This window comes from Fusarium graminearum, chromosome 1 (genome assembly GCF_000240135.3).
Source record: "Fusarium graminearum PH-1 chromosome 1, whole genome shotgun sequence".
Lineage (NCBI taxonomy): Eukaryota > Fungi > Ascomycota > Sordariomycetes > Hypocreales > Nectriaceae > Fusarium > Fusarium graminearum.
In genome coordinates, this window is record NC_026474.1 from 7,236,752 (window position 1) to 7,260,278 (window position 23,527).

The following is a 23,527-nucleotide window of genomic DNA, read 5'->3' on the forward strand; positions in this document are numbered from 1 at the left end:
AAGGTATCTTTCTTTCTAATCCTAGGTATCAAAAGTCCTAAAGCCTATTTGTGGCTTTATCAGAAATCCCAGCGCTTGCCATCCCTATTTATCCTTTTTCCCTTTTGTTTACCATGCATTCCTGTTATCCTTTATTTTCCACATGCTAAACCCTTAAGCATGTATGTACCATCCACGGTATATACTCTATCATTGACACGCCGCTTTCTATAAGCGTGTCTTAAACTTTTCTTTCTTCATCAAATCATATCGTAGTTCGTCATTTTTCCTTGTGTAAAACCACCATTCCGAAATAGTCGTCAAATCATGATGCTGCTATGCCGTGCAACCAATTTACTGGATGTTGGCAAGCTTGAGGAGGCCTGGGTTGTTGGCCAGGAGGTCGGGCTTGGCCTTGTAGAGCATCTGGACGGTCTGCTGGAGGATCTGCCTGGTCTCGGGCTCGAGCTGCTCCTCAGGGGGGCTGAGGACCTTCTCGAAGATACCGACGAGCTGGGGGGTGAGCTGCTCGACGGTGGGGTTGGAGTGCTGGTAGAGGTTGTAGATGTTCTCAAAGATGGGGGCGTTCTCCTCGTAATCCTCCTGGAGAGGGAGAACGTTGGCAACGGCGGGAAGGGCCTGGGCAACGAATTCGTTGTTAGGGTTCTTGGCCATCATGCGGGAGACAGCGCCAGCGACGTTGTCAGTCATGCGCATCTCGTTGACAGTCAGGAGAGGCTCAAGCTTCTCCCAGAGGTGAGGGTACATGGGGAAGGTCTTGCTTGTGTCGGACGAGTTGAGGACGACGAGACCAATGGCGTAAGCAGCGTTGGACTTGGCCAGAGGATCGGGGTCTGTCAGGCGGCGGACAAGAGCCTGGCCGAGAGACTCGGTGAAGGGGGTGATGGCCTCGCCGACGTACTTGGTGATCTCAGCAATGGTGCCGACAGCGGTGGATCGGTGGAGATCCTCGCTGGAGCTGGCAAGTCGGAGAATGGGCTTCTCGAAGATCTTCCAGAGCTCACCAAAGCTGGGACCAAGAGCGGCAGCAAGACCAACAACAACGTCAAGAGCTGTGTCAATGACAAGCCAGTCGTACTCAGAAGAGCCGGCGTCAACCTCGGGCTCCTCCTCCTCATCACCGAGATCCTGCTGGCAAGGGTGAGATCGGGTAATGATAAGGCCAACAACCGAGACAAGCTCCTGGAGGAAACCGTCCTTGCAAGTGAGAACGGCGGGACCGCAAGCCTTGAGGGTAGCGGCAATGTTGCGGTTGATGTCGGTGATGACGGTGCTATAAGACTGTTAGCTGATGATTCAAATCAAGAATGCAAGAAACAATAAGTAACAGTGTCATGAATCAGAAGTAGATTAGACGTGTTCTCAGCAACGGCATTTAGCCTCTGAGTGAGCTGGGTATAACGCAAGGTATTCATCATTTTGGCAGAAAGGAAAAGAAAACAGAGGGGTGGTACTAACCGTTCGCTGTCATCAGACCAAATGGTCATGGTAGCCTTCTCGAGAGCCTGAGCCATGGAGATGAGCGAGGCAGGAGGAGTGTGCTTGGCAGGAAGACCAGCCTCCCACTTGACACCGGAGCCCTCCTCCCAGACCTGGAAGACACGGGCGTAGGTGCGCCAGAGGGTGGAGACGGCAGTCTTTCGGCATCCCTCGTATGTGTGCTCGGTGAAGGGAGAAACCTTCTCGATGGTCTGCTCGACGTAGGTCTCGAGGTTGGCACTGTTGCAAGAGTTGGAGATGACATCACCAAGGACATCAAGAGCAATCTCCTGCTCAAGAGCGACAGCAGTCACGGCACCGAGATCGTCAAGGTCATCCATGTCCTCGATATCATCCCAGTCCTCATCACCGCCGTTGGCAATGGTGGCGTCGTCCTCATTCTCGGGAGCCTTAACCTTGACACGCTTACCGCCGACAACGATAGAACCGTCGCCAAGCTGGCTAGCGTCAATGCCAGGGATCTCAATCTCCTCCTCCTCAAGCTCGAGAGAAGAGAACAGACCCTTGAAGACACCGGGAAGGAAGTGGTCGAACTGCTCGTGGTAGACCTTCGACAGGTTAGACCACAGGATAAAGCTAGTCTCCTTGAGGCGAGGGTTGTCGAGGCTGAGAGCCTCCTCGCTGGCGGTCATGAGGTCCATGACGTAAGGCTGGAAAGCCTCAGAGCCGACGGCCATGGCGATGCGGCCCAAGCTGTCGCAAGTGGAGCTTCGGAGGTCGAGAGACTCCTCACCCTCCTTGATGGAGACGAACTTGCCAAGAGAGGTCATGACGTCCTTGAAGTAAGGCTCGAAAGACTTCTCCATGGAAGAAGCGATGGCACCGATGGCGGAAGCGGCAGCGGCCTTGACGCCAAAGTCCTCGTGGTCGAGGAGACGGACCATGGGGCCAATCAGGTTGGGACCGTACTGAGCCATGATCTTGGTGTCAATACCGTCACCGAAGGTGTCAAGAGCACCGCAAGCGCAGCGGATGATGCTGACGTTGCTCTTGTCTGAGGGACCCTGAGAAGCAGCCTCGAGGTTCTTGAGAACAGAAGAGATGATCTGCTCGTGGTGAGAGGACATCTCATCGGCCATCTCCTCAGCAAGGTGGATCAGACCAACAAGAGAGGCGTGTCGGACTCGGGTGTCGGCATCCTCGAGAAGAGAGATGATGGCAGGGAGAAGAGGCTGGAGCTGAGTAGAGATGAAGTCGGGAGCACCCTCAGCAGCGTTGCCGAGAGCGAGCATGGAAGCCATACGGTACTTGGGGTCGTTGTTGCCAGCGAAGTGGGGGAATTGCTCCAGAAGAGGAACGATAGCTTGTCGGGGAGGAAGCTCGTTGGACAGAGTGTCGATAAGGCTAATAGCAGTACGGGCAGGAGAAAGATCCTCCTCGTCGTCATCGGGGTCAAGCTCGGTGACGATGTGCATGGCCTTGACCATGAGCTCAGCAGCCATGTCCTTCATACCCTGGATCTTCATGCGTCGGTAACGAACGCACTGGATGAGGAAAGCAAGAGCCTGAGATCGGGCATCCTCCTCGGCGTTGACGTTTCCACCAAGCTCAATCATGAAGGAGAGGAGATCTCGGAGGTGGAGAGCAAGGAGGGAAGAGTCGTAGGCGATGAAAGAGTGGAAGACCTCGAAGACGATCTTGTAGCTCTCCTCATCCTCGGCCTCGACAGTAGCCTTGAGGATGTTAACCAGGCTAGGAACGAAGCCTTGCATGGCCTTGAGGGCCACTTCGTCCTCCTCAGGCTCGATGATCATGAGGATAGCACCAATAGCGCGGACAATGTTGATGCGAACCTCCTTGCTCTGAGGGTCCTCAATGCGGGACTGGAAGAGCTTGAGGAGATCGTGTGTGTTGTCGGCAAAGTGTGTGGGGTCCTCCTCGAGGATGGCGTAGAGGAGGAATGAGCCAACCTCGCGGGCAATAACGTTGTCGTTGTTGCTGAGAGGGAGGATGTGCTTGAGGAAGTCCTCACCCTCACCGTTCTCCATATCAGCGCTGACAATGCCGGCGATGAGACGGGCGAGAGAGTGGCGGACACCAGCGGAGGACTCCTTGAGGACACCCTCCAAAAGGTGGTTGCGGGCAAGCTGTCGCTGGTCCTGGGCGGTCTTCTCCCAGAACTTGGGGATCAGACGAAGGGCCTGGACCGAGGCGAGCTGTCGGACACCGGCATCTCCATGTGTGAGGGAGATCTCGACGAGGGCGAGAAGCGACTCGGGCTTGGTGTAGAAGTTCTTCTGGAGCTCGGCGGTAACAGCCTTGACCTGCTCAGTGTTGGCTGGAGACGAGAGATTAGCTTCAGAGTTTGTGTAGCGAGAGGCAACACACAAAGCAGCGCAATTCTTGCAGCTGGTGAATGTGTTGGCGTAGATGAAGAGGCAAAAACTTACGGACCTGGCTCCCTTCAAGGAGCTGTGCAAGCTTCCCCTTATCCATGATTAAATTTCTAAGTCGAAAGCTTGAACGACGTAGAAGAAGGGAAAAGAAAAAAAGAGGAAAAGGAAAAGAACCCGAAGGTTTATAGTTGGATGAAGAGAAAGAAAAGTAAACCTCCAGGGACCCGCGTCTGAATTTTTTAAATTACTTTGGGGTCCTCGGGTCAAGTCGAAATTAGTAGAGGGAAGAGAAAAAAAAATTACAATGCCCCGCTCCTTTCGCCTGCGACGCTGGTTGGTAGGCAGCGGCCAAAGCTTCCAAGGGTCTGATGTTGCCCCTCGTTTTTTTCTTTTGTATTCCACTCTAGCGCGGGGCTTTTTTTTGGTGATGATTTCCTCGACGTGACCGAAACAGACTGAATCACCCTCGAGGTAGCGATGGAAAACTGTTGAAGTTGTTTTTCTTTCTTTGTCCATTTCCAATATTGTTAATGCAGGTCATCATCAACCCGTTGGAGTCGGACCCTTCTCCTGCTTCTCTTCTCTGAGACAGTCATGGATCGCTCAAGATATTGGGTAAATGCAACGCAATGCAACGCAACGCTAAAGGCCAAGACTTGGCTTGTTGGCACACGTCGGTCGAGAGCTGCACTAGCTAACGTGCATGATGCCACGAATGGCACCCAATGAATGGCCCTTGATAGGCCCCAGATGACGTTGGCTGGTAGATAGAGACGCTCTAAAACCATTCGACGCTTCACCACCAAACAATTGGACGAAGACATCCGGAGTTGATAAGCATCCATTGAACAGCACTTGCTTGCAATATTGTTGCTATGAAACACCCAATGTCATAACGAACCACGACCGATGCTAGGCGTCTCGTAGCATGGACAACGAGTGGCCTACTCAGAAGCAGCTTCGTCTAGGTAGGTCAAGGCCGGCTCCAACCTCACTCAGTCTAGTCTCGATAGCTCAGCAGCCGTGCGCTATCGTCTGCCGATATCTGGTCTTACCCAGCAATGCTCTGTACATCATTCCACAAAACACAGTACAACGTCTCTCTCAATCAATGCTCTTCTTGCCAGGCACACAAATACGATCACCAATCATGAGGGCATCACAATCAAGATCCTTGTTCTTCTTCATGATATCATCCACGCTCACGCCCGCCTTCTTGGCGATATCATAGCAGGTATCATCCTGCTTGACTCCGTACGCGATCGTACCCTCTGGGCAATCCGGGATAGGGATGCGTTCCTCTGGAGAAGATTTGTGGCCGAGGAACCAAAAGAGAAGCAGCAGCGACAAGATGATGAGCATGAGGAAGTTGAGGAAGGGCCTCATCTCTGTGAACCAAGACATCTTGGGCTCATTATACTGCGGGCTCGTCACGAGGAAGGACTCGGATTCCTGGCCTTCAGGACGCGCTTCGCCAACCTTGGTGAGATGGCCGTACTGATTGCCAGGCGCACTCTCCCAGTAGCTTCCGTCGGCGTCGCGGAACGTGTAGACCTGGCTGTCAGCATCGTAGCCTACTCTCTGCATGCCCTCTGGTAGACGTTCCTCATCGGTATCGTAGCGAGAGAATCGAGACATGATTGCTGTTGATAGTAGTTGATATTATTCTGATGGAAATGATAATGAAAGAAAAGGGAGGAAAGAGAACGAGTTCAGGTTGCCTCCTTTGAAACACGAGACATGATGCAGCAGGGGACCGCGTCATGGTCTTAGTAAGCCACCTCGCCTAACTCGTTCAAGGTCACCGCCAACCGAGACAGTTTGACCTCAGGGTTGAAAACATGAGAGACGATCAATAGGTGCCTTTATCTACTTTGAGCTGGGGTTTCGAGATCATGACTTTCCGTTGTTACCGATCAGGTGGGTAGCAAAATAATAGGGACTCAAAGCAATCCAGACGAAGTTATTAGACCACTCTTAGGCTACATAAGCACTAGGAGTGATCTAACATTTATGTTGACCACTAAATCAGTATCGGTTTTTATGTAACCCGCCTGCCGATTATCTGGAGCGGGTTCAGGGACAGACATGCTGCTGTATCACTGACTAACAGCACAAGTAAACATTTATAATTAAGAATTCGAGAACAAAGTAATGGAAATAAATAGTTTAATCAAGAGCTACCAATCACTTGCAAATGTTGATGTTCAGCCGTCACCATTGTAGACCCCTGTTAGCCTCGGCTCAGGCCTCTTCGACTTAACGATGCCAACATCAGCGTCCTTCCGACTTATGCTGTACCGCCATCCACAAAACAACCAATAATTCATATCCAAAATGTCAGAGTACCCATCTTTGGAAGTGGAATCACAAGTTACAAGGCAAAATGAGACTACGTTTACAGTTAACCTCGCCGAGTCATATGCCAATGGAACAGGTATGTTAGTCTTGTTCGCGTAAGACCTCCACTCACTGATAACCACAGTCCCTCATGGAGGATACATAACTGCCATGTTTCTTCGCGCTGCGAGCATCTATCTTGCACCTAACAATCAACCAGACACATTCGCGGCGCATTGGCATTTTCTGAGCGCGACGCATGTCGGACCAGCTGTTATTGTGGTCGAAGAAGTTCGAAGAGGTCGCGCCCTGTCAATCGTCCACATCACGTTATACCAAGAAGGACTCCTGACACGGGATCCGTGGATAACTGCAAAATCTAAGAAGAAAATTGCCGCGTATGTCACTAACAATCGAATTGAGGCTGAGAGCGGCCTTACCTTACGTACAGGCTTTGAGCTTCGTCAGCCGCCACCTCCCGTGGACTTGAGCAAGCTTACAGACGAGAAGGACCCAAACTGGGAGAGATTACATATGATAGTCATGGATATGGCACCCATGATGCAACATGTCGAATTCTACAGTCTCAAGAACAAGACAACATCACCTGCGTCATGGGATCTCTGGCTGCGCATGTCCAATGGCGAGCGCTGGAAGACATGGATGCTGGGGTATCTTGCCGACGTAGCACCTGCACTTATGGTTGAGGGATTCCGACCGACGGACTTTGAAGCACCAACTCCAAAGGACCGTTTTGCATTTGACAAGATCTTTTGGATGCCAACGGTGTCGTTGAGTCTGGATGTCAAGAAAGCTTTGCCAGAGGAGGGAGAAGAATGGTTGAGGATCAGGATTGAAGCAAAGGCCATCAAGAATGGGAGATATGATGTCGAGGTGATTAGTTATGATAGGGAAGGGGATATTGTTTCTTTGAGCAATATCGTTGCGCTGATACTGGATGTTGAGAGGAATACGGGACGAGAGATGAAGCTTTGAGATGGTGTCATAGAGCAGCTCATTGAGAGTATAAGATCTATGAAGTTCTTTTGTCTTATCCTCTTTGTTTATTTATCCATTGTGTTATGAGGTTCTTGTTATCTGGATGTCGTTTACATCCACCAGTATTAAGTATTCAGAAACTTGTCGTCACTGATTGTCGCATGACAGGAACGCCTTTATCAATTTCTGTGCCAATGACTCCGTGTAAAATATCATTAGCAATAGAAAAGTCACGTCATCCTCTTAATGACTGCATTCATGATCCTCAACGTGTAATGTGATACTGACTTGTCCTGTCCATTCAATTGATGCTCATCTACCCTAAGCCTGGGACGGGAGTAATCTCCTAGTGCCCGTGCCCAGTCCCCCGTATCCACCAACCATTCCAACACGACATCCGCTAAGCTTAGGGTTAAGCGTAACTACTGCACAACCACAACGTCATTCCTACCAATGGAACCATCAACCTTTCGTCTTCTCATGGCTGAATTAGTTCTTTAATCTATTCAACATGACAAAGAACCATGATATTCTTTGAATATACCATCTATCAACTCTCTCAATCCCTTATGCCCCCTCCCTAAATGAGGCCTGCTACGGTCCTGAAAGCGGCCGCCCCCAATATTCCAACATCCTTGACCATCTTTAGCCAAAAACCCACCTCCTTAAGCCATGGAACCAATTAGGCCCTGGACTTTTGAGCCTTGTACGTCCTCCCCTGCACAAAGGAAGATGGGAATTGACAAGCTCAAACGAGGCTCTGCGTCTGCTACTCAATCCTCTCCTTTCATCTTTGGATCCCTCTTTTCTCTTTATCTGTTGCCAAACATGGCGCCAACCTGAAGGATTCAGCACGCGGGTCTTGGTTTACAAACGAGAGTGATTTGTGTTGCTTTAAACCTCTCCCGTCGCATCTTCAATCTTTCTATCGTCTCTACATTCAGACAAGCATTTTGTTGACCCTTGAAGCCGTGTCTCTCCAGCTAGCGACGGCCTTGTCTAGGTAGTCCACTACGCGACGCCACCACCCAAGACACTAGAGACGAACGAATCGAACGAGCGAACCCAGAATATCCACCAACATGGCTGAAGCAGACCCCGAAGTCATTGTGGCCGTTGTGGCTCTCCTTGTGTCTCTGGTTGCTCTAGCAGCTACTTTCATGCAGGTTATGCAGCAATACTATGCCTCTGCTGCAGGATACGCCCAATGTAACGAGAAAGTAATGGGCAGATGGGCCCTTACAAAAACCCGTCGTTTCTCATGGGACGAGCTTCGTTTCGAGGTCGAGTTCGAAGCACCCGTCATATTCGTTTCGCCTCCAGACAACAAGAACGGTCCTATACAGGGAGCCGAGATCTACTTCCTGGACGGCAGCGACGAAAGTCTCGACAACACTTGGTCCGAACTGGACATCAACTTCAGAGAAGAATATGCATTGAAGACGAAACGAGAGCGCATTCACACTGCCGACAATGAGCGAGCTTCCTGGACACTACTCCTCAGCGCAGTACAGCGCATGGAAAACGAGTCGGACAAATGGCAGAAGACCCAATACGGAGAGATGCACAAACAAATTGGCCCTCCCAATGCGCAGGAACATAAGACCGATCTTCCCACAGAGCCTCCGAGTTTGTACGAGGCGCATACCATGACAGTAGCTCTTCAGCGCAAACGCAAAAGCTGGGACACAATGCCTGCAACCGTTCTCCGACCATACGCGACAACAACTATATGCCATCTAATCGAAATGCTGGCAGCCCTGGGTATCTACTGGAAAGAGTTTGACCGAAGACGTGACCGCTACCGCGCCGAGGGCAATGGGTTCATGGTCCTTGGAGAAAAGGTCGCCGATCTTGGTTTGATGTTCACCTTTAGTGTTTACGGCAGGAGTCGCTTCGAGCACAACCGAGTCATTCCTGTGGACCAAGTAAAGGAGCTGTGCTTCGGCTATGTGTCCACCATTTACAGCGTGACATTGGACCAGCGACGTCTTCAGTTCCCAGAAGATGACCCCGAAAACTTGGCTTTCCTCCAATTGGCAACTCGCGGCGAGATCTCGCAGACTTTGATCAAAATTGGATGTAATACCAATGCTGTTCGTGCTTTCCAGGATGCTGGCAAGCACACATCACATCTATTTCCTGGTATGTTCATTCGCTTCCTCGATGTCGCATTCGCTAACAAGTTTCAGTATCGTTTGAGATCCTTGGTATGCTAAGTCGCACGTTTCACATCAAGGACAGCATGTTTACCCACATTCCCAACCCAACGTCGGATCGCTGGGACAAGCAGTCGGTATCACTGGTCAAAGTGATGGAGGCTTACTACGAGCTTGTTGGTGTATCATTGTCAGGAGCGCGCCGAAACCAAGTCATTCTTGATAAGACCAAGAAACATATCGAAAACATTCTGGATCACAACAAGGGTGGCAATATGGCGGAAAGAATGTTGATGCTCAAGGCTCTTCATGAAGCAATTGACGACTGCGATCAAATCCTGACGGCCAAGGAACCTGCTGGTGTCGTCACCCCCTTTGCTGAGCAGATGGGCATCAAAGTTCACGAGACCGAGGTCCAACAGAAGCGCCGAGAGATGGTTCAAGATGTTCTTCGATCACACATCCAAGAGGTTCTACGTCTTCTCAACGATGGCGAGGACCGTTCATCTGACGCGCAATCTTTACATGCTGAATGGAGCCCAGCAGCAGCGCACCCTCGACCAGACGGACAACCTAGAGTGACTCCCCTTGGGTTCGAAGATATGCACGAAGCCAGCCCGGACGAGCGACAGCATAAATTTATGGAAGTCTACTTCCATGTAATCCGCGAAAAGGTTGTCCCACGCGCTGCTCGCTCGACAGATCGACGAACAAGCATCGGCGGAGCCCCTCCAGGCCACGGTTTCCGAAGAGCAGGTACAGGTAGGACCCAAGCAAGCAGCATGCGCGGTATGGAACGAGGCTCGTCTCCACCACCGCCCATGCCAGCACCTCGTCTACAAACAAGCGTGGAGAACATACCGCTCAACACCATGTCAAACGGCCGTCCCTCCATGTCTAGCAGACCTGGCAGCGCCGTGAGCGAGGCTTATTCACTGCTCAGTGAGACACCGAGAGGAAGGCTCGAGGGCGCTTTGTATGAGCAGGAGGTGTCGCATGACGATGCTTGGTGTACGTTGATATTCCGCATGATATGCTGGTTGATGCTGCATGACTTTAATAAGTTGGATGTGCAGTTGAGTAAGAGTGAGTTGCTTGGGAGTCGCATGCCAGTTTATATATCATGAGCTTTGGGTAAATAGGTTTGAAGAGCAGGATGACGTTGTATTAGGAGACATGTTTGGGAACGGTGTGCTTAGCGATGGGATTTTAGATACCACAATAACGACTTATGTAGTCTTTGGATGTATAAAAGTATGTTACTCTTATCTGGAGGAGAAAGACCTGAAATATCATGACAATGACCCCGAGCAGTCCGATGCGAATTACCCTAGAGCAGTGACCTGAATCATAGTAAAGCCTCACACCTTTTCACAAGGACGGCAATCACATTCCATCTCAGGGGAACTATACGCCAAGAACCCTCCATCGGTCAACCCAGCCCCCGATCGGAACACCCCCGCATCGGCGCCCACCTCGAACTGGAAATCCGGGTGTCGGGTATGCCGAAGGCGACGGCGACGGCGCTGCCTTGTTGTTTCGGCTGACTAAGTAAAACTCTATCGGTACCGATCAGACGGAGATAAGCACGCGAGTTTGAAATGATTTTTTTCACTTTTCAACCCATGTGGCGAAAGAATATCGTTAGTGGACTTTAGTGAGGATGCGGTGAAGTCTGATGTTGAAGGGAGGGCAGTTTGAGTGGGATAGGGGAGCAGGTGGTTAGATAAAAACATTGACTAAAAGATGAATGGACGGAAATATGGACGATCTCTTGTGCTATATCTACACTAAAGCTGGTTTAGTATTTTCAGCAGTCAATAAATCAGTACCTGTTTTTATGTAACCCACGGAGATGATAGGTACCTGTTGTGAGGGGAAGGGATGATAGTCTGCCAAGGGTTGACTGCTTGGAGGAATAATACACATAATAGTTACAGCATATGCCAGATTATTGACACAAGGCAATGATTGATGTACGTGCAATAGGTAAATGGTAAATTATTTATGCTCCTGGATTGTCTGAATGTTCCCTTTGATCCATTTGCGAAGCTCCTGTATATTCCTCCCTTGACGGGAATAATAAGCCAGTACTAACCATACAAAGCAATTAGATACACTTCAAAAGGGTGCTATGTCTCGTTCCTCCATCCAGTATCTATAATCCGATGTGCAAGGCAATAATAATAGACTTTACTTTCGCCGACGCCGCAACCGAGTAGAAACGAAAACAATCACGTGAGGGACAACAAGCCTTGTTTCTTGCAGGATCCTGTTCCAAGGCGTGCACGACCGTGGAAATCCGGTTAAGAATCAACGAGGCTTGAAATTGGAGACTAAGCAGGCTGTCTGGGCGGTTAAAACCTGTCTTGAATTCCAGCTTTCGCGCGTCGGTCGGTCACGGACGTATCCGCAGCCTGAGCTGGAGTAATAGAGAGAGGGTAGCTGGGTGACAAGACACAGACCAGGTCAGACCAAGTCAAGTCAGGTCAGGTTCTTTCCGGTACCTAATGCAGACTTGCTTAGCTTGAACCAGTACCATGACCAACAGAGTCGACATCTAAGTCTTTGTCCAAAGACTCTAGTTGCAGGTCAGTTCATGTCCAGCATTGCATTGCATAACAAGTACCCTTTTCCGCAGCCGCTCATCAAGAAACCCCATTAAAAGCGTGTGGAGATGTACAGCACTTTGTCCCCGTGTCATGTTTCCCCAAGCATGTACGTACCTAAGCCGTTATCCAATCACTATCAGGCATCAATCAGGCTAGACCATGTTAGATCCTGGGAAGGAGCCCTGGGCCAACCATCGCAGCACAGCACCATCCCCAAAAGAGTCTAGCGCTAAATATGGACAGTCCACCCTCTCTACCTTGGCCCGAGAACCAGACACCAACTACTACTACTCCTCCGTCACATCAGCCTGCACAACCATATCTTCTCTCTCACCAAAGCCTCGTCAGCAAACGGAGCCCTTCGAGAAGAAAACGGAAGAAAAAGGGCACCCAACGAACAAGATCCAGACAGGCACAACACCATTCTACGACATCCATCTTGCACCCCTTTTCTTGCTGGCCTTGTTTTTCTTTCTTTGTATCTCGCTTTCCTTTTTTCTACTAATCAATATCTCGTTTTCTTTCCTCTCTTTATTCCCGCCCCAGCTCGCCACACTCCCTTGTACACTAGGCCTCCCCTTGCCTTTGCACGCGGACTCTACGCTCCCACGCGTCTTCTGCTCGACAAACTGCCTTGCAACCGTTGCTTACTTCGCCCCCCCGCAACGACGTTTCCATCTACAGTGTTTTGAACCTCGAGCGTGCAGGTGCAGGTGCAGTTCCCCGGGAAGCCACTGCTCGAATCCTCTTCGCGGTTCCCTCTGTCGACATTCGCCTGTCATCCTCTATATACTCCAAACACGACCTTATTTCTGTCCATATACTCGACTCCCCAGTCTTTCTCGGTCGATTCAGCCTTATTCAACGTTTGTGGATGCATGCGTGATCTGGCGAAACCTTCGCGTTAATCGTCCCCTTCCTGGCTGGTCCGTTCCGCAGATTCACCCCTCGATTTTTGCAGATTTTGGGTTAATAGTCAGCCTCAACACGCCAAGGCTGCTCAAACGGATCTCGTGGACCTCTGTTTGACCAGGCATCATCTTCATTGGACTGGACGAACACAACCACAAACATCACAACCAACATGACACCGTCACCCGCGACTAGTCAGGCTCTTGAGCCTCGTCATTCCAAACCCTCGCAAACAGTCTCTGTGAACATCTCCGAAGGCAGCCAGAGCCAGCGATCTCGTCGATTCCAGCTCGAGGTCAGTGAGTGCGTCGAGACTAAGACTGTTACGACCACTACTCGTCTCACACGCAAGTTTCCCCACGTCTTTGTCAGGGATCCTGTGCCTCTCGAAAACCTCGACACAAAAGAATACCCCCTTGCCATGAAACCTACTCCCCCAGAACTGATCGAGTTCTCCTACAAATTGCCGGGTGCGCTCGAGACCGACGACGAAGGCGAGGATGAGCCCACAGAGACCCAAGTAAGTCTGCGCAGAGGTTGCAGTTGTAACCATTAGGGCAATAAACAAATGCTAATATTCCCAGATGACATATAGCAACGGTCACTCCACCCCCGGCCGAATCAAAGCCGAGTCCCCTCAAGAATCGAATACCCTCGTCCGAGTGCCCAAGCACCGATCACAATCTCCTTCAGAAGGCTACCCCCGACGCTCCCGAGCCTCAAGAGCCAGCCCTACAGACTCTCCCGAATCATCACATACGTCGAACCCTCGACGATTGCCTCGATCAAACCCACTCAACGCTGTTTCGGACAAGCTTCGTCGCTCTATAGCTCACGGCTCAAGCCGACGAGAAGGAGAGAGGTTATCTAGAGCGCCTTCTGGCTTCCTTGCTACCCCTGATACCTCAGAAGTCGTTGGTTCATCTGACCGACCAGCTCGTCGACGTTCGTCACACCATGAACGACAACACTCCCCCGAAGCATCTTCATCCGCTGTCAGCCCTCATTACGAAGCCACTAGCCCTGTCGAAAGCGATTCCCATACCGTCTTCAGCAGTAATGTGGCTACTCCACCAATTACAGACGCCGATGCCGAACCATTTGCAGACATAGATGGATCCTTACAGCAGCCTCTCCGTCCTTTCAACCCCAGACCCAGTATCGATGTCGTTGCTGCTCAAGATGCTAGTCTTCCTAGTCCTAGACTGTCGCCTACTTTAGCAGCCGCTCAGTTACATACCGCAGACGCTGAAGATGAGGGCCAGTCCAGTTTCCAGACATCAAACTCGGACCCCTCTCGCTGGGTCGATGAATCACAGCTGACAGAAGATGATACCTCGACTGCACTAGTCCCTGCTGGCCATTCCCAGGATGACTACGCGCTTGCCCGTCCTGATGGATCTCCCCAGGTTGTCGATACGCAAACCTTGCTTGAGGCTTTCGACTCGATGAAGACCGAAATGAAGACATTCATGATGTACCAGTTCCTTCGCCGATGTCCTCGACCTACTCTTCGAGTTGTCGCCAACGCTGTCAACCCTGCCCTCAAGTGCGATTTCCTTCGACAGCTACCTCTAGAGCTCGGATACTCTGTTCTGTCCCATCTCGACCACCAGGATCTTTGCCGAGCTGCTCAGGTCTCCAAGCACTGGCGCAACCTAGTCGACCGCAATGAGACTGGCTGGAAGGAGTTGTTTGACCGTGATGGCTACAGGCTCCCCCCTGGCGAGCTTAAGAAGGCCATCCATCAGGGTTGGGGATGGCAAGACCCTGTTGGCGCTAATGGGTATGAGAAGGATTTGAGCATGCGAAGCCGCCTGACCTCGACCGAGCACGAGCTTACCCGAAACCTTCGACAAGAGACGGCCTCGAAATCCCGGGCTTCTAAGCGAAAGCGAGCGCTCAACACCTATTCGGCTGCCGAGCGATCGAAGCGACGTGCAAGTGCTCAGGAGGTCGTGACTCGCGAGGAAAGCAAGTCGCAGCCCGAAGTCAGACAGCACCCATCAGAGGGACCCCTGTCTGCTGCCAGCGCCGCCCTCAATGCTGTTCCTGACCCTCAGCTTGGACTACCAAGTCTCCGCGAGATGCATCTCTTCAAGTCACTATACCGCCGCCACCACATGATCCGTAAGAGCTGGACCAGCGGCGAGGTAAAACCCGGCCACGTCGCCTTTGCAGCTCATCCTCGCCACGTTATCACGTGTCTCCAGTTCGACGAGGACAAGATCATCACTGGTAGCGATGATACCCTCATTCACATTTACGACACCAAGACAGGCAAGCTCCGCAAGAAGCTTGAAGGCCATGAGGGTGGTGTCTGGGCACTGCAGTACGAGGGCAACATGCTTGTTTCAGGCTCAACCGACAGGTCTGTCCGTGTTTGGGATATTGAGCGTGGACTCTGTCAGCAGGTGTTTTACGGACATACAAGTACTGTTCGTTGCCTGCAGATTCTGATGCCTACTGAGACTGGCAGAGACTCTGGCGGACAGGCTATCATGCAGCCCGAGAAGCCTCTCATCATTACTGGTTCCAGAGACAGTCAGCTTAGGGTTTGGCGTCTACCCGAGGTGGGCTCCCGTCGCTACATCCAGACGGGCCCCCCAGCTCACGAGTCGGATTGCCCTTACTTCATCCGAGTACTGGCTGGACACACTCATTCCGTTCGCGCTATTTCGGCTCACGGCGATACCTTGGTCAGTGGATCTTACGATAGCACCGTCCGTGTTTGGCGCATCAGCACTGGTGAGGCGCTGCACGTCCTACATGGGCATCTTCAAAAGGTCTACTCTGTGGTTCTTGATCATGAGCGCAACCGTTGCATCTCTGGCTCTATGGACTCGTTGGTCAAGATTTGGGATCTTGCAACAGGCGCGTGTCTGTACACACTCGAAGGACATAGTCTGCTGGTCGGGTTGTTGGACCTTCGCGACGAGCGTTTGGTGTCAGCGGCTGCTGATTCGACTCTTCGAATTTGGGACCCAGAGAATGGAAAATGCCGTAATACGCTTATGGCGCATACTGGGGCTATCACCTGTTTCCAGCACGATGGTCGCAAGGTCATTAGCGGCAGTGAAAAGACAGTCAAGATGTGGGATGTCCGAACTGGCGAGTGCGTCCAGGACTTGTTGAGTGATCTTAGCGGTGTTTGGCAAGTCAAGTTTGACGAGCGACGTTGTGTGGCTGCCGTCCAGCGAGACCAGCTCACATATGTCGAGGTATGTTGATGAACCAAGCATGAACAAGAATGATTACTAACATGATGCAGATTCTTGACTTTGGAGCTGTCCGAGATGGCAAACCCCCAGAAGAACTGGGCAAGCGCATTCTTCTCAATGAACCCGAGGTGCGGGCCATGATTGAGGAAGAAGCGTGAGAGATCAGATTACGTACGAAACTGATGACGGGATATAAATATCAGTGATATGGGTTTACACGCGACTTGTCAGTCTATATGGCCGACTAATGAAATCAACTGGCGTTTAGGCGTCCGACATTTATGCATAAACAACACACACAGTTACGAGGTACAGCATGACTGGAAGGAAAGGCGTTTTTTGTTATTGTTTCGCGGATGGGAGCATATACCTATTGTTTATTTAAAACATAAGTTGATTCAGTGTCTACAGGCTCAGACGGACAGACAAGAATGTAGTGTCTTGTGTTGAGCCTGGAGGATGAACAAAAGCCATGTTTTTGGGGCTTAGCATTACAGTTCTGTGTGAATGGATTTATTACATACGATGACAGTGTCAGGTTGCCAATGTGATGGATGGTGATACTGACTACAAATGATCCCGGCCTTTTGAGGCACAGCCACGTAGATCAAACGAGCGTCGAAGGACCCAGCAGGTAGTGGAGGCCATGGAAGCCTAAACAAAGAGCCCGGCTGGTGACATGCAAATGCTGGTATCGCTATGTCACGATGTATGCTTTGGGTTTCGATCAAGCTTTAGTGTATAATAAACACGCGTATTTATCTAGATCATATGGTGTAGCAACATCTTGTGTTGATAAAGTGCCAAGTCCTGATCATGCCGAGCTGAAAACAGGGATCATGTTTAAATGGATGTCTATGTCTCTAACTATGCATGCCATCCTTGTACGAGTGTTGCAATAAAAGACGCAGGTAAAGCCAGTTTCAACGACATGGGAAATCACGGTCAAGAGAATGATGGCCAAGAGTGATGGAGACTCAAGACATGGCATAGTTGCATCGGACACCTCAAGAATGGAGTCATTAGTCTAATGACTTCTCAGATTGGTCAGATCATTCCGACTGCCAGCGAACATGCGGCTTATCATTCATTACCCACCCGCCACTCTTACACGTAGGTATTTAGGCAAACGGTGAACAAACAGGACACCTCCTCACTTCAACTGACCATCAAACTATCTTGTTCGTTTGCTGCCATGGCGTGGCTCAAGGACTTTGTCGACAAGGCGACGGAGGAGTATAGGAAGGAAATGCAGTTGGAGAAGGAGAGACAGCAGCAATTTACGGATCATCAGCTGAGAAAAGAAGAACAGAAAAGTTTAAGGCGTGGACGGGTTGGGCAGGGTGCTTCGTCTCAGCAGCAGTATGGACAGTCGACTTATCAACAGCCTCAGAGTCAACAGTATGGACAACCTCAAAGCCCACAGTACCAAAGTCAACCACCTCAATACTATGGGCAACACCAGAGTCCACAATATCCATCTCCGCCAGCACAATACAATCCACAGCCAAGCTACCAAACACCTCCACAATCACCAGAGACAATGGATCGTAGAACTCAGTATTACGCCGACCTAGCCAAATTCCAAGCCCAAGCCCAAGCCCAAGCCCAAGCCGAGCAAACACAGACGACCCAAGCAAAGACCCAAGCACAGCAGCTCGAAACGCAATGGCGCGAAGCGGAACGACTCGCGGCGCAGTACAAGGCCGAATATCAAGCACAAATGAGGCAAGCAGAGGAACAAATGGCGAATATGGATATTGAACGGAATAATGAAGCGGAGAGGCGGAGGGCAGAGGAAGAAGCGACCAGTTTGAGGTTGGGACAGGAGGAGCTTGTGAAAGAGCAGAAGATGTTGTTTGCTGAGATTAAACGACAGAGACAACAACAGAAGAGGGGAGAGGATGGTCATGAAGAGAGACCGCCTTTACCGCCGAGGGTTAGCACAGAGGATGCTGCACCGCCGCTACCGAGGAGACAGGTTTCTGCAGCTGAAAGTGCGAGTGGAAGTCCGAGTTCTAGAAGGTCGACTCCTTATCATTACTCTGGTCAGAAGGAGTCGCCTATTCCACCTCAGAGTCATCAGAGTCATCAGGCCCCTCGAGCTCCCCAGGCTCCCCAGGCTCCCCAGGCTCCCCAGGCTCCCCAGGCTCCCCAGGCTCCCCAGGCTCCCCAGGCTCCTAAGACTCCTCAAGCTCCTAAGACTCCTCAAGCTCCTCAGGGTCATCAAAGTTCTCAGGCTCCTCCCCCTCCTCCCCCTCCCCAAGCTCCTCAGGGCCATGTATCGTCTGCTCCTCCTCCCCCGCCGCCACCACCTGGGCCTCCTCCAGTACTGTCCACGGGCCGAAATCAGAAGCAGGGTGCCGGACAAGCTCCTCAACGACAGGTGCCTCGACCACAGACAAAGACACAGGAGCAGGTAGTTCCAGAACGAAGCCCTTTCACTCCACCAACCCCCGAGTCACTTCGGTCACATAAACTAAGAAAATCTTTCCATACACCATCTCCTTCCACCGAGAGTATCCCCTCTCAACAATCACCAGAGACTGCACCTTATTCACCTCGTCCAGTCCGAAGTCCCCGTCAACAGAAAACTCCTCCTACTCCATCGAAAAAACCTCCTCGTGTGAGGACGCCAGAACCCGCATACAGACATCCGAGCGGTGCCAAGCCTGGAGCCGAATGTGCAGGAGCTCTGACTTCTTTCCCTCAAGACTGGTTCTATTACCCCTCGGTTCCTGAATTCGTTATTTGTGCTCGTTGCTATGTTGATCATATTTACGATACCGAATTCCGCAGCTCATTCAAAAAGACGTTTCACAGCGATGGTGAAAAGCGCAAGTGTCGGTTCAGCAGCAGACGCGTTAAAGACCACCTCTTCCCTGCGGCGGTCAATTCTGGAAGTCTGGATCAACTTGTCGAGTATATGCACAAGAGAATCACCATCAAAGACTGCAGGGAGCAGAATGCCGTTGAGGGGGAGCTGTGGTACAAGGCAGCCGACATCCCCAACGGGACCATTTGTCAGGCTTGTTTCGAGGATGGTCTTATTACTTCCTCGTTTGCCAAGTACTACACCCTTCAAGAGAGTCAAGGAGGTGCCAACTGTGACTTGAGCATGTGGTTTCTCAAGCGCAAGTTTATGGAGTATGCCAAAGAGAATAGATGGCAGGAGTTTTGTCGACAATTCAATGACAGAGCGCAGTTACCGGATTGTCCAAAGCTCAACGTCGTCAAGGCTAGTAACTATACGTGGTACAAGCCCAAATCTGGACCAGAGGGGCTGCAGGCTTGCGGAGCGTGTTACCATGATTACTTCTTGGCTTCAGAAGACGAAGACAAATGGAATCAGATCGTTGGAGGTGACTTTGGCACGAGATGTAATCTGGGCCAACTGAACCATGTCATCCCCATGCACCAGGCCATGGATGATGAGGACAGAAGTCTCTTTTGGAACGCGGCGAAGGAGATCGACAAGTATCCGTTTTGCAACAGCCAGGGAACCAAGGGTGGTGTTTGGTACACGCTCATAAACGATGCACCATGGGGTATCTGTGCTGCATGTTATGAGGGTATCGTGAAGCCAGTCGGAGGATCGAGGTGGTTTATGAGAGACACGGATGTCACGCCCGATGGCGTGTACATGTGTGGCTTCAGCTTTGGACACCCACGCGCATTCAAAGCTCTAGAAACATACGCCAATGCCCGGAACTGGGGAGATGGTAGGATGCTTCTTGACTGGGCTGCGCAATGGGGCTCGGTAGAACCATGTCCAGGGATCAAGTTCAGCAAGAACAGGCGCTGGTGGGGATGGGGAGATGCAGCCATCTGCGAGGAATGCTATAATTCTTTCGCCAAAGGGACAGCTCTGGAGCCTCAATTCGCACTCACGGGCCAGAAAGAACCCGAGAAGGAACGCATGTGCGATCTGTTCTCGTCTCGTATGAGGAGCCGATACGATGAAGCATGCACGACAGGTAATCTTGAAGGGTTCCTCATAATGGCAGAGCAGCGACATATTGTCTACACACAGACTATTATGCAATGCGAGGAGATCCTCAATCAACAAAAGATAGCTGCTGTGCAGGCGCAGATGTTGGGCACGCAGGGCACCTTTTACAAGAGCATGGGAATGACGCATGACTTGGCTGTTGGACATACACACACAGTTGGGAACGCGTATGCTGGGTATGGCCATGAGAATGAGTATGTGCTTCAGGGACATACGTTTGATAGGCAGGCGAGGGAGAAGGCGGCTGAGGTTATGAGTGGTGGACCAACGATGAAAGTGCAGATGCTTGAGGCGAGGTGGAAAGAGGTTGAGTGAGTGATATACAAGTCTTGACCTTGCCTTGGTCTTTTAGCCTTTCATCCTTACGACCTTTATTGTTCAGCCCTTAGTCCTTTTAGTCTTTAGAGTACACAATACAACTTGACTCTTACAAGCACAACCATTTTAGACGCCTAGAATACAAGCTCCCACACATCCAAAGTCGACGTCCCAACCTTCAATCCCATACAAGACGCCGCTTTTCCAAGAATCAAGTACTTACCATCCCAACTAAACGATGCGGCAGTTACGAACCCGCTCTGGAACTTGATAGTATACAACACACGCCCAGAATACAAATCGCTCACATCCACACCATCATCTGTCCTACAGCACAGGAAACGACAGTCGGCGGATACAGCAACGGGCCAGCCCTCGCGCGTCCTTCGTCCGCTGAGATTATACGACTCGAGCGCTGCAGTGCCGTGGTTCCAGTGGAAAATGGTGTCGCCCCATACCGCCACGATTATTTCTCCGTCTGGAGATGTTCCGAGGAATAGAGGCTTCTTCCAAGTATCTGTTTCCAGCTTGGCGATTGAAGCGCGTGTTTTGACGTTTGTTATACGGATCGTACCGTCGCGCGACTGTGTGATGAGAAGCTTGCTGTCGGGTGTAAAGACAGCATGCGTCACCTCATCCAGATGACACGGAATAACGACGGATGCTCTGTTGATGTTGGCGCTGCAGTCCACGAGGCCTACGCGACCCTTTGTACTTCCAACAGCAAGCCAGTTTCCATCATCTGAAAACGCTAACGGTTTCGCGCCGGGCCACTTTGCGACGGGGACTTTGCGGCCGTTGATGTAGTCGCCTAGATAAATAACGGGCTTCTTGAAGTTGACTCCGTCGTGGTTTGCTGCGTTGAGGCCCTTGCCGTCCTCCTCGCTGAGATAAGCCCACTGACGGCCGTTGCGAGAGAAGATCATGCTAACGCCGTGCTGGTTTTGAAGGCACGAGACTTGATTGACTTTCATGTCGTAGAAGCGCGTGGGGGACTCGAGGGTTTGAGTGGCGAATGTGCAGGCGCCGTGACGTGAGAGGTAGGCTGTTTCGATAACTTCATGGTTGGAGAGTTCTTTCTTGGCTAGGTGGCGGAGGGAGATGCGGAGAGGGGTTGTGGATGTTATGCCGATGGCATTGTAGTCTGGGATGGGAGGCTCTTCAGTCTCTGAGTGAGGAGACGAAGCGATTGTTCTGAGATGCGAGTAAGTATGAGAAACCTAGAATGGGAGGTGGATGGACCTACTCAGGGTTGGCGAAGCTGCTGTTGCTGTTGCTGACATCTCTGCTTTCTTCATAGTCGGCTGGTGGAGGAGGAGGCACAGCAGAGGAGCTGTCTGAGATAAAATCGTGAACAGCTTCCAGGAATTCAGTAATGATGGTTCGTTGGCTTTCAACGCGGTAGTCTTCGCTGTCTGACTCTCCGAGGTATTTTGAGCGTAGAGTAGACGCTTCCTGGAGGATTTGAGAACTGCTGTAACCGGGAAGTTCTCTCTGTCCATCATGAGGCTGAGCATTGATAACTCTGTGACATGTAAGTAAACGATGTCTTCGGTAGTAATGGAATAACTCACAATAACACACAATCCAAGCCCAAACTCATGGAACTTCTCAAACTCTCTAGCAATTTCGCAAAAGCCGACAATCGTTCAGCGGTATGCTCAAGCCAGCTCTGCGTTCTCTCCTCCTCCTTGTCGAGATCCAAGGCTTCCTCGGCTTCCTCAATCAATTCGCCAGCCTCACTGACGACGCCTTTGAGCGCACCGTCCAGCCTCGTGGGCAAGTTCAGGTCAGCGTCGGTATCGAGAGCTTGGGCGTTGTGGTGAAGCAATCTCGCCACCATCTGCAGCTCTGCGAGCTCGCGCGACAGAGAAGCCAGGTCTAGACGCGCTTGCGGGTAAGACGTGACGAAGCTGCGGAGGCCATCGACGACGTGGACTGTTGAGGTCTGGAGAGAGTCGCAGAGGGAGGATATTGACGACATTATGTTTGTTTGTCACTGTGTCTGTCTATTCTTTTTTTGGTGATCGAATCTATGATGATGTGATGTCTGACTATGGTGTTTCATAAGAAGTGTACTGTACTACAACTGCCAATGCGGGATATTGTGTGGAGAATCGGAGAAACGGGAAGACGCCGGCTTATAGTTTGTTTTGTTGTTATGAGGTGAGGAGTAAGAACTCTTGATTATTCAATTGGAATTGTCATTATTATTACAGCCTTTAGAGGCTTGGAAACGAAGTAGTCTCGGCTATAGAAGAGGACACTGGACTGGGCTTGTCTAGCTGAGCTTGACGAGTAATGGTAATGTTGAGCCAGGGTAGCGTTATGCTATAGTTGCTGTTATAGGGTAATGACATGTTGAACCAATTGAGCTTGTTCAGGAATATCAGCGGCCTGAACAGACTCTCAGTTGTCAACTGACGACTTTTCTCATGACTCGGTCCATCTCGGAATTAATCAACCTCAGGTGCCCGCCAAGCTTGCGGGGGAAATCTTGGAGACCCCGACGTGTACATCGAAAGATCTGAGCCCAACAGCCTCAAAACCAAAACAGACACTACAATCTCACCAGCAGAAACTGACTAATGACGGGAGACAAGGTCGTATTAATAGAAGAGTCAGTTGTTCAGGCCGAGTGGATAGACCAGCAATCATCGTCTCATCTTTGAGGCCCTCCTCTCAAACTCAAACCTGTTCGTCAACTCGTTTATGGTCTAGGGTGAGGATCAGCATTCGGGAAGACTAATGTTTGCTTTTTTAGATCCAAACGTCTTGATCAGCATCTGCCACATGGCATCGTCTGCTTCAATCCCGAGGAAAACAATGTCTTGGCCCGTTTGTGGTCCCCCATTGCGTGATGCGGTTCTTATGTGTGTGTGTGTGTGTGTGGTTTGGGCAGGGACGAGGTATTATTCAGATGAGACGGAGATATCACGCTGGATCGACAGTTCTAGAATTGAGTCTCGTAAGATGACTGATGAGAGACGAAATAAGTGAGTCAATATGCCACTTTAGATGTACTTGTTTCAGTTGGCTATTTGTTGTAGACTCAAGCTTACAGGTCCGTAGGTCAGCCTTTCCAGCAACTTCCGGGTAGGTAGGCAGACTACTACAG

The 23,527-nt window shown here is 50.8% G+C and overlaps 7 protein-coding genes across 7 annotated transcripts; 4 read left to right on the top strand and 3 right to left on the bottom strand.

Annotated features, from left to right (window-relative positions):
* Window positions 1-333: 333 nt before the first annotated feature.
* FGSG_02233 (uncharacterized protein) lies at window positions 334-3,936 on the bottom strand (the record flags this gene model as incomplete). The annotated part of the gene is made up of 3 exons (XM_011319826.1): window positions 334-1,273; window positions 1,459-3,778; window positions 3,891-3,936. 3 exons carry the CDS (start codon window positions 3,934-3,936, stop codon window positions 334-336), a joined length of 3,306 nt encoding a protein of 1,101 aa, XP_011318128.1.
* Window positions 3,937-4,940: 1,004 nt separating this feature from the next.
* Window positions 4,941-5,474, bottom strand: FGSG_02234 (uncharacterized protein; the record flags this gene model as incomplete). The annotated part of the gene is made up of 1 exon (XM_011319827.1): window positions 4,941-5,474. The coding sequence occupies one exon, from the start codon at window positions 5,472-5,474 to the stop codon at window positions 4,941-4,943; it is 534 nt and encodes a 177-aa protein (XP_011318129.1).
* Window positions 5,475-6,173: 699 nt separating this feature from the next.
* Window positions 6,174-7,172, top strand: FGSG_02235 (uncharacterized protein; the record flags this gene model as incomplete). The annotated part of the gene is made up of 2 exons (XM_011319828.1): window positions 6,174-6,273; window positions 6,322-7,172. 2 exons carry the CDS (start codon window positions 6,174-6,176, stop codon window positions 7,170-7,172), a joined length of 951 nt encoding a protein of 316 aa, XP_011318130.1.
* A 1,085-nt stretch (window positions 7,173-8,257) lies between these two features.
* On the top strand, window positions 8,258-10,889 carry FGSG_02236 (uncharacterized protein; the record flags this gene model as incomplete). Its single annotated transcript, XM_011319829.1, has 4 exons — window positions 8,258-9,320; window positions 9,488-10,345; window positions 10,572-10,588; window positions 10,713-10,889. 4 exons carry the CDS (start codon window positions 8,258-8,260, stop codon window positions 10,887-10,889), a joined length of 2,115 nt encoding a protein of 704 aa, XP_011318131.1.
* Window positions 10,890-13,030: 2,141 nt separating this feature from the next.
* FGSG_02237 (uncharacterized protein) lies at window positions 13,031-16,578 on the top strand (the record flags this gene model as incomplete). The annotated part of the gene is made up of 3 exons (XM_011319830.1): window positions 13,031-13,378; window positions 13,443-16,079; window positions 16,130-16,578. 3 exons carry the CDS (start codon window positions 13,031-13,033, stop codon window positions 16,235-16,237), a joined length of 3,093 nt encoding a protein of 1,030 aa, XP_011318132.1. The 3' UTR covers window positions 16,238-16,578.
* Window positions 16,579-17,274: 696 nt separating this feature from the next.
* FGSG_02238 (uncharacterized protein) lies at window positions 17,275-20,406 on the top strand (the record flags this gene model as incomplete). The annotated part of the gene is made up of 1 exon (XM_011319831.1): window positions 17,275-20,406. One exon carries the CDS (start codon window positions 17,275-17,277, stop codon window positions 20,404-20,406), a length of 3,132 nt encoding a protein of 1,043 aa, XP_011318133.1.
* Window positions 20,407-21,651: 1,245 nt separating this feature from the next.
* FGSG_02239 (uncharacterized protein) lies at window positions 21,652-22,393 on the bottom strand (the record flags this gene model as incomplete). Its single annotated transcript, XM_011319832.1, has 2 exons — window positions 21,652-21,934; window positions 21,984-22,393. The coding sequence occupies 2 exons, from the start codon at window positions 22,391-22,393 to the stop codon at window positions 21,652-21,654; spliced, it is 693 nt and encodes a 230-aa protein (XP_011318134.1).
* Between the last annotated feature and the right edge of the window lie 1,134 nt (window positions 22,394-23,527).